The sequence below is a fragment of the Convolutriloba macropyga genome, chromosome 2 (assembly GCF_964194025.1).
Source record: "Convolutriloba macropyga chromosome 2, txConMacr16.3, whole genome shotgun sequence".
Classification (NCBI taxonomy): Eukaryota; Metazoa; Xenacoelomorpha; order Acoela; family Convolutidae; genus Convolutriloba; species Convolutriloba macropyga.
Genome location: NC_134469.1, coordinates 18,207,578 through 18,217,778, shown reverse-complemented (window position 1 = coordinate 18,217,778; position 10,201 = coordinate 18,207,578). Strand labels below are relative to the sequence as shown.

The window sequence follows — 10,201 nt, the reverse complement described above, 5'->3', positions numbered from 1 at the left end:
GCTCAGAAAATGAACAGCGGAGTGCAAGAAGTTACCAAAATAATGGCGCTTTGACTCCATGTTGACTTAGATTTTCGAACTACACTGTAAGGACTTTAAATGAATGTGTTGGGTTATGGGTTTTCGCAAGCGGAATAAAAAGCGTTTTTAACTAAGTAGAAAAATTAAATTCTCAAAATGAGAGAATAACAAAAATGATATTTTACAGTAGAATTTGGAGATTTACAGAAATGATCTGATTATTGAATCAAGATGGTGATTTGATTTTGGGGATAAAAAAAGGCTCAATAATTAGCTGTATATATATATATATATATATATATATATATATATACCTATTATCAGTTCGAGAAAGTCAAGATACAAAACTAATCTTAGCACAATGATTTACAGGGGGGTCTCAATGGTTACCCAATATGCTTTGCTTCTGCAAATTTCCCAGAAAACAGTCGCAGGGGTACCACAGATGGTATGCATTTACACTTTTCTAAGAAATGGTTCACATTTCCGGTGGTATCATAATCATTCAATACATGCTGGGAAGATTTTACAACAAATAATCTCACTCTGATATTAGTTATCTAGGTTAACCAATTAGAAACCGAATACTGATTCTTAGTACTATTTCTTGACGATTCATTTATATTTGTGATTAAAATCAATTTGCTCCTGTCTCGGTAATCTGGTAAGTTAAACTTCCTTTCTATTAATTCTCACCAAGTTCGTGACTATAGTTTGAACGATATTCTAACAGAATGAATGAAAATTGAGACATAGAAAAGACTGGGAGTCGATTTGAAACTCAATTTAGTAAAAACAGCAAAAAAACAGTTAACTTCAAAATCAAACTACAGCACATGAATAAAAAACTGATCAAAAAATCGATTTGTTCGTTTTTCACTCTATGTAAAATTACTTCAGAACGCAGTTAAAAAACTTCACCATGCAAAACCAACCGCTTTTAGCTCCGCGTCATATGTCGGTGTCAACAAAACTCAAAAGCGAAGTTCATTTCAATTGTATGAACAGATCTTTTAAAACACGGCCTATAGAGTTCCCGAAACAACTTGGTCATGAGAACCAGAAAAACTAGCTCATGAAACAAATGATATCTACTAGAATCTCGTAAATCTGAGACCAAACGAAATAAAAAACTTAGCACTAAATTAATTCGAGCTAAGAACTGGAAAGGTTCAATGGTTTCAAACAGCACTATTTGTTTACTTAAATCCAAAATTAAGTAATAAAACAAAACAATGGCCCGTTAATACCCAAAATGTATCATAAATCCGAAAAATAGTAAAAAGAGTCATATTAAAACTCATTTTAATTACCAAAAACTATTAAAACGCTATCAAAACACATATTATTTCTTTTATAGACCATTGATATTTTTAAAACAATCAATATTAGTTAAAACTGTTAATTAGCTGGTTGAGTGAATCAATCGTCGATATAGTTTGCGGGTTTTTCGGCGGAAAATGATGCCATATCCGGAGGATTACCAACAACATGGATCCATCCAGTCTTTCCATCGCAAGACACCTCCATCAGAACGTCATGAGGTAGAGCTGGGTCTTTTTTCATATGGATGTCAATGAGGAAATCTGCATTCTTTTTACACTTGTGCTCATTCAGCAGCAGCCGAGTGACGTCATTGGTGAAAATCATGTCTATGTACCCGTCAATGAATTCGGGGTCGTACTCTTCCACCGTTCCAGCTGAATGCTCATCTAAAAATTTGAATTATTAAAATGCAACTTCACATAAAAAATTGTGTGCTCTCAAACTGCCTATGATTTGTTTTTATTGTCGTGGGATTGTCTTAAACCTAAATAGAAGTTCTCAATGAGAGAAATGATTTTAAACAAGAAGACTTGATAATGTTCCGACCTTGCTCAAACACTTTTTTGACTTAATTGTCCACCAAATGTTGAATAGATAGAAATTTTTCAAAAAATCACCTTTTTCCATAAAATCGAAGTCTTGAAATATCTACCAACTAAAATTATTCAATTGCTTCTTTTATATCTTCATACAATACTTTTAAGACCTGAAGATCTTATCCATGATCTCGCACGACTACAAAAAGAACAAATACTGGCTATGGTCAAAAAATATTTTTAATTTTGCTGGGGAACAAGGAGTGTCCAAGACTATAAGATCAAAACTTGTTCACCAAAAATAATGAATATAATCAACTACGCCTTGTTTCAACTCCATTAAGATGATAGAGAAATTTTCGTTAACGTGCTTTCAATGTGAAGACTGGAGTAGACTGCAAAAGTGAACCTCAAAAATCTAAAAATGAAAAATATTACAAAAAAAAATTATGAAAATTTCAGAATCAACGCCAACAACCATTATATAAATAACAGAACAGCAATTAAGTCTACAATACCATTCATTTGAAACAAAAAAAAGAACGCGACCTTTCTCATTAATAAGAATACGTCAAAAGATTGCAGAAATAAGATTGAAAGATTAGGCAAATCCCACAAAAATACAATTTTGTACAAAAAATTCTTTCAATACCTTAAGAGATTATAACTGTAAGCGTTCAACTTGAGAGTGGTAAAAAGTTAAACTTATAATAGGTAGCCAATTGTGCATATCATTAGTGGAGCTAATTCAGAAGGCTTTACTTTAACGCTAAATACAGGCAGAGTTGAAGATTTTACGAATATTTTAAGGCAAACGTGTTGGAACAAAAACAGTTAGCTTTTTGCAGAAATTTGAAAAAATGTTCATTGGCCTCCCTTTGCAAAAAAATTAGCTTGTCAAAATTTGAGGTTTCATTTGAAACCAGTATTTCTAAAAAAATTATACAGACCCTCTTTGCAATCCGAATAATTTTTGAACTAAAAAATCCACAACTAGACCAAAACTTGCTCTTGCTGATTTTGCCTTTTTCATCGCAAATTTCTACGATGACAACAAAACTGTCTGCGCTATCGCTGCGCCGCTGTTAAAAAACGCAATTGTTCTAAAATATTGCGTGATAGTCTTTTTGGCAAAGGAAAATTTTCAGCCACACGGAAACTTTTTTCGCTGTTGCCACTTTTCCATTAAAAAAATAAAATCTACGAAATGTGATAAATTTTGGATATTTATCAAGTTATATTACAACAAAAGCTTTCAGTGCCAACGAGTATGTACCTGCTTCCTAGATACTGAATTAGACACTTATAAAATTAGACTCAGTCATGAGACCACAAAAAGAACATCAAACTCTGCCAAATTTCAAGAAATCATAAAAAGTCGTAAAAACCATGAGCTTTTCACATAAAATACAACAATGTTTCATTGGACCCCATTTGAACTTAAATTGAGCTCGTTTTAATTGAACCTTTAAATGAAAAAAGACTTCCTTATATTTGATATTAGAAAGATGCAAAAAAGTATCAAAAGACTGACTTAATATACAATCCGAATCCTCTTTTTTCGCAAAACTCAACGATGACACCAAACCTGTCTGTGTCATCGCTGCGCTGCTATTCAAAAGCGGGATGGTTTTGAAATAATGCGTAATGGTCTTTTTGGCAAAAGCAAATCTTGTAATATATGAGAATAACTATGCGTTTTTTTATAAGTATTGGTTTAAATAGGCGAAAGAACGCAAATTTATGATTTCGAGAAATTTTTGTTAGGAATCGGAGATACAATTAGCCCATATATGAGTAACGAAAAGATTGTGTCAGCAGCTTTGATGTCTGCACAGCCGCTCAAAACGGACAACGTTGTCCAAATAGGCATATTTGATGCCAATTTTTACGAAAAATATAAAAATGCCAAATTTTCAAAAATTTAGTTGAAAATTTTGGCAAAGGATTTGGTTCAAACATTTCGCCAACTATTTTATATCTTTAAAGCTAAAACCACCTAGACCGTTGTTACCAATTTTGTCATATATTAGCAAAAACTGATCAAAATTTAAGCAAAATTTTCTAAAAATATGAACAAAACAACGAAAGTTTTTTGTTCACAAATTTTTAACAACTCTCTACGATGAAAACATCGATCGGCGAAAATTGACTGAGCAAAAAAACCCATCTGATTTATAGCTCCTTCAACCCTAAAGTTGGTCGGAATAAAAATTGTACAGCTCGATACCATCGGACCTTTGTCTGCGGCCCAAAGCCCGTCGGGGCCATACTTGTTTTGACATGCACCTCATCTCGAGAAATATGAGTTATTTAGAAAACTTGTTGACACTTTGGGATTCTTCGTTGTCTGACAGTAGTTGATATTATGAAACATTTGATATGCCAAAATTCCCCATGCAATGAAATTTTTGGAGAGATATATAAAAAATTACTGGCTTTAAAAATTTTCCCCTATCTACCCAGATCTCTCTCTATCTATTTCTATTTACACTATCTCTTGAATATTAAGAGTTTTAAAAATGAGCATTTCAGAAAATGGCCAGCTAGCGCATATTTCCCTGCCTCTTCTCGTAAGATTCGGACAAGAATTCGGAATCACATAATGTACGGGACTGCTTTAATTTTGGGTCATGGACTTAAAAGTCTTAATTTCTTAGTGATGAAATCACGCAACAAATTGGACAAATACGCAAAAAATTTTTGGGAAGGAGCTGAAAACTATATGCACAAACAACTGCAAATCGCTTGGTTTTGAAATTTTCAGTTAATTTAGCGCCGTCCAAAACATTGAATAGATTCATTACAAATTTTAATTACAGTCGAATATTTCTTCCATAGTTTGTGCGCCAATTTTCACTTGGACCAACGCCCATTTTCATCATCACTGCGAGCAATATAGCCAAACTTCACAAAGCGAGAAAATAGGAGATACCGGAAAATATTTTTGATGCAACGTCAACTGAAAATTGTATTTTGCCTTTTTTTTAGGTTGCAATGTCAATTGTATTTGGTGGGTGGTAAATATGAAACTCAAATTGCAGTAAATCATGATGAGTTGTTTTGAAAGACAATTATAGATTACTAACCCTCAGCGGCCGTCGCAGATGAAAAGAAAACTGCCATAAAAATCAAAAGTAGCGTCATTTGTAATGCTAGTTAACTGTTAGTTACCAAATTCGAAAATTCTAGTCAGAACAATAATGATAGACCAAGCAAATAATATCCAAATAAAAACTTTTGCTTCGTTGAGAAGTGAGTTTCTTAGACTATACTTCACTGCTCAATTTTGTGAGTTTGTTCCTTTTTCCGCACTGTTTATTTTTACAACGCAAAATTCTGTCTAACAGAAGCACTATGACGATTTCCAACTAACACCAAAAGAACGAGTTAAGTTGAAACTATGACAAAAACGCTTTTCTGATGCACAGCAGAACAAATGTTTGTTTTGGCTGATGCGCCTTGGAAGAAGTAACTTTGGTGCCAGAAGATTTAATTACGTACAATCATCAATCAATGGTGGAAAGATTATGGCGAGTTTCAACTAAAAATAGTTTACCGTATTTGGAGGCCAGTTAAGAGAAAATAAGTTTAAATGAGAAATTTAAATATGTGGTCCATAAATTTTTGTCCAGAAAATTTTGGAGGAATTTCGATCACGTAACTTCCTTTGATTTGATAATTTTTCAAAAAATTGAGTGTTTACACTCGCTTTTGTCCCACTTCTTCACGACGCATGTTTTAAGATTAGAGTAATAAGCGTGTGTGGAAACTAGTTACACTAAGAAAATTACGTTCAAATTTGCTTCAAAATAACCCCTCTTCCACGGATACAGTATCTTATTACCGAAATGAAAGAAATCCTAATTGTTGAAGAAACAGGGGCTCTCTGAAAAAGCTATTAAAATCAAGCACTTTGTTTCATGCATATAATTGTATATACAAAATTTTAGAAAAATAGAGGCATTTGTTTTTCCTAAAAAGGATGTTCTTTGTTTTACTTCTTTTACTCGAAAGTACTAAGTACTAAAACTGTTAATCAGTTCCATTCATAGATTTTCTCCTTTGTAGGCAAGAATGATACTACTCTTAAAATTTTCCTTTAATGATTTCTTGGGAACTTAATAAAACAACTTCCCAAGTTTTCAGTCAGAACAGTCTAATAAACAGAAAACACGCAAAAAGGGCGAATTCGTGACAATTTGTTCTCGAATGTAGATAAAGATTACCCGCAATGTTTGCGCATATGTTCTTAATAAACTTTGTGAACTGATTTTGGCAATTAAGTGCATTTGAACAATTTTAACAGCGCAAAAAAGTAGGCAGACAAGTCTAGTTCACACTCTGAACGTAAGTACTATAATAAGAATTGATTACTCTTAAAACTGAAGTCTTATGCTAATTTAAAATCTTTAAAATCTCGCTTTGAGTAATTGAAATTTACGCATTTGGCTTCTAACGTGCATTATTTTGAAAAAACATTCTTTTAAACAATATAGAGTACATGAGTTTGAGAAGATTCTGAATATGGAGTTTCGAATTTAGACGTATTATTGAATGTAGAGTTGGATTCAGACAAAATGTTGAACGTGAAAGTGAATTCGGGTCAACTTAATGGAAATCACATCTTTCCGCCATTCTTTTATTCCTACAAAAACGTTTGCTGAGAGTTGATCACAAAATTTGTAATTTTTGATCCAAATTTGTGTTCATTACAATGATCTGAAGACTAATTTTGTCTAAAATTGTTTAAAAAATACGGGAATGTATCTTGACAAAGAATTTTAAAAAAAAGATTATGCCTAATGGGTTTCTTTTTCTGTGCTAATTGAATTGTTGACAATTGAAGTTGACAATTGAAGTTTTTGTTATCACTTTTCAAGTCAAACCTGCTTTGCAGTTTTAATAAAGCGTAAGGAATTTGTGAAACTGATTATATATTTGACGGTAGCAATGTTTTGGGTAACGTGACGTTAAAAAAATATTGCTACTGATTTTGTTTTGCTGAGAGAGCTGTTTACAGATCTACATTTTCTCAAAAAAATTACATTACTCAAAGATAAATTATGGTCTTAATTAAAAAAAAGAATCATGGGGGATTTGTGAAGTTGATCACATATTAGTGTTGATTAATTTAAGAGCTTATTTTTTTAATTATGCTAGTATACAGTTTTATAATATGCCAACCAAAAACCACAAATATCATAGATAATTTTGTAAAATTACTAAATTTGTGTAAATTTTTTTGCACTCGCTGTGCAGTAATTACGCAGATACATCAGTTTCCGAAATTAGAACGGATAGAAAAATATTTTGCGACTTAGACTTCTTTGAAAGAAACAGCAAAAACATTAAGAAAAATGGAATTGGGCTTTTTTTCCGAATTTTTGTTCCTGAGCAAAAGAAAAACAACTTTTGATTAAAAAGATCTAAATTTCATGAAACATCAAATACAGTTGTAATATATGTTGTCATCCTTTTAACACTGTTTGTCGTCGAGACTTCAAAAGAGCCGTCCAAATTTATTATCATGATCGGCTTTAATGTTACATTTTTTCAGTCGGTGTTCTAAAATCCAGATTCTGATTTTAATGCTGTATAGTTTTCGCGGACAGTTTCCAAGAATTTAAGCCGGTGAATAAATGTGGATTTTTTCGAGTTTTTAAGAAAATATTCAAGTTGCAGGATTTTTGCGAAATTCAGCCACTATGAGTTTTGCGTGTTTTTTTAATGTACTTGTGTTAATGTGCGTTTTTGTCTGATAAAATTGAATTCCTAAACGGTTTTTTAATTTTTTTTATATTGTGTGTTACATAATACCATTTTTATGGGGCTAATGTTTATTAATATTTTCAAAAATTTTGTTTCATTCGGGAAAACTTGACATGCTGTGGTCTAATATATTATAAAACTCTGTTTATTATTCAAACAAACTAAACTGGTCTTTAGGGGCTGCTTAAACAATCCATTCTGGCTGCAGCATTAAATTAGATTACACACAATTTTTGCTGTTTTTCTTTGCTGGCACCTTGTGATTACACCGGATTGCTTAAGACAAAAAGTTAGGTAGAGGAACCTATCGATTTAGAACTATTCAGTTTAACAAAATTAGAAAACAAACACATTGTTGGTAAAAAATATCACCTTATTACAAAAAATTGTCTGAAACTAATACTTCATATATGCTTCATAATTGATAACTTTGCTTCTATTCTAATCAATACAAGTACAGTTAATTCAATCCTCTAATTTGCACAAAGAACCCAAAAATGTGAAAATGCGCAATAGTAGAGTTGCCATTTAAATTTGTTCGTTAACTGAATATTAGTCTGTTTTATAGATAGAACTTATACGACAAGACCTTTTCAGTTCAAAAAGTTAGAAAACAAACACACTCTTTGTAAAATCGTCCCCTTATTACAAAAAATGTCTTGCAATAATATTTTATATATGCTTCAAAATTGATAACTTTCCTTCGAATCTAATTCAATCCTCCTCAAGCTAATTTAATCCTCCGATTCGCTCACAGAACTCAAAATCGAAAAAAGTGAAATAACAGGCAGAATTGTCATTTAAATTTATTCCTTAACTGAATATTAGTACAACCTAATCAACTTTCCAACTTTTAATGTTACCGGTGTGAGAGCCCGTAAAGAATATTTACTGCGCAATCTTTTTTTAATCAGATTTGAACCCAATAAAGTTCCTAATTTCCAAACTCCTAGATAAAAAGTAACTTTGGAGAGCATTTTTTGATATTAGAAACCCCACTTTAACCCCGACTCTGTCGGTTTTCTTCATTGACAACCGGCAAAATCTAGATTGATAGAATTTGGTTCAGGTTGATGCATGAACAGCAAACACAAATGATATGGGATCTATGCGTACCAACCTGTTCCTAACTCGGTCACTTTTTGTCTTTTTTCTTTTTCTTTGTTGTTCATTTCTCAACACTTGTTCAGTTCTTAAGTTACTCCCCGCAGAGAATCTTAAAGAGCGGTAATTAAGACCACTTTATTTCAGAAGAAACCACTGTGGATTTTCAATTCTTAAAAAAAAACTCCATTTTGCTGTTGCAACAAAATTTTGGTTGCTGAAATTAACTATTCTATTGAACTTTCGTCAAGATGCTTTCAGCGCAGATTTAATTTAGTACATTTTTTAATATTATTTATCCAATTTTTGAAAGCCTTTTGTATCTAAATAGGAAGTCTTTCCTAGCGTGAAGAATTATGTTTGCATTAATGGCCCATAATTTTAAAACTGATGACCTTTTTTATTATGGCCTTTTTTAATCTGAAGCAAAGCTTTTTAATCTTAAGCAAAAAATGGTCACAAGTTTCTTAGTAAAATATACTGCGTAAAATCTGGAGTTTTCTCACTGGAGTTTTGGCAAAACTTTTATGCAGGCATCGATTATTTGCTATTATCCGCATACAATTTTCTGTTGCAGCTGCTCAGATTGAGACTAAACCAAAAAGTCCTCTCAGTCTTGTTATGGACTGCTGAATTGTAGGCTTGATCACTGCTGGCATCTTGAAGCATCTTGTTGACTTATGACTTTTTCAAGAAACTTTTGGATTCCTGGGAGGTGAAAGACGGAATTTTTCAGTTCACTTTGAAAGTATGTCCATTTTGAAAGTACTCTACACAAAAGTAATTTAAACAGCAAAAGTTTCAGAAAACCGCTGAGAGACAAACAAACGAGCAATAAACGACCTTTGGCAAAAATCTGTTTTTACAATGTCATCGAAACTATGTAGAATGAAAGTAATTAAAACACCAAAATGAAGATTGAATTCTTTTGAACATCTATTGCACTAGCGTTATATAGAAAGCGTAAATCAACTTCAATAAAAACCTTGAGTGAACACGTAACAAAGGTGGCAACAAAAGCAGGAAACAATCAAAACTTGAAAAATTGTCGAAAAAAGTGGTGTCAAGTAAAATAAATACTATTTAACTGTTTTTATTAAATCAAAGGTGACAAAAATCATTACTCAATTTTACCTTCTCAGAAATTGAAAAAAGAAAAGCTTTCTTTTAAAAAACCATCGCCCAATGCATTTTACGTTCTATGGATTTGAAAAAAGAAGGCCAACTTTAGCTCCAAACTCCAATCCCTCCAAACAATCCATTAAATAAAATATACATAAACATGCGAGAAAGATTTTTATGAGTATATATAGTTGAAAAATGAGAAAATTTCGGGCCTTAAGTTTGCTTCTTGAAAATGAAAATTTGAAAATAAAATCTGTCCAGCAATAATCTCAATTTTTTATTGACAAGGAACCCCATAAGCATAGAGTTATTAAGAG

General features: G+C 32.1%; 1 protein-coding gene across 1 annotated transcript; it reads right to left on the bottom strand.

The window, feature by feature from the left end:
• Positions 1-1,312: 1,312 nt before the first annotated feature.
• On the bottom strand, positions 1,313-5,268 carry LOC142335171 (uncharacterized). The gene is made up of 2 exons (XM_075383541.1): positions 4,973-5,268; positions 1,313-1,733 (listed from the first exon to the last, which is right to left on the bottom strand). Exons 1-2 carry the CDS (start codon positions 5,028-5,030, stop codon positions 1,444-1,446), a joined length of 348 nt encoding a protein of 115 aa, XP_075239656.1. The 5' UTR covers positions 5,031-5,268; the 3' UTR covers positions 1,313-1,443.
• Positions 5,269-10,201: the final 4,933 nt, after the last annotated feature.

Bases quoted from the DNA above. Each gene is read 5' to 3' on its own strand.
- LOC142335171 (XM_075383541.1), bottom strand. From the start codon at position 5,030: ATGACGCTACTTTTGATTTTTATGGCAGTTTTCTTTTCATCTGCGACG. The intron at 1,734-4,972 runs GTTAGTAATCTA...TCAAATTTTTAG, and splicing joins ATCTGCGACGGCCGCTGAGG to ATGAGCATTCAGCTGGAACG.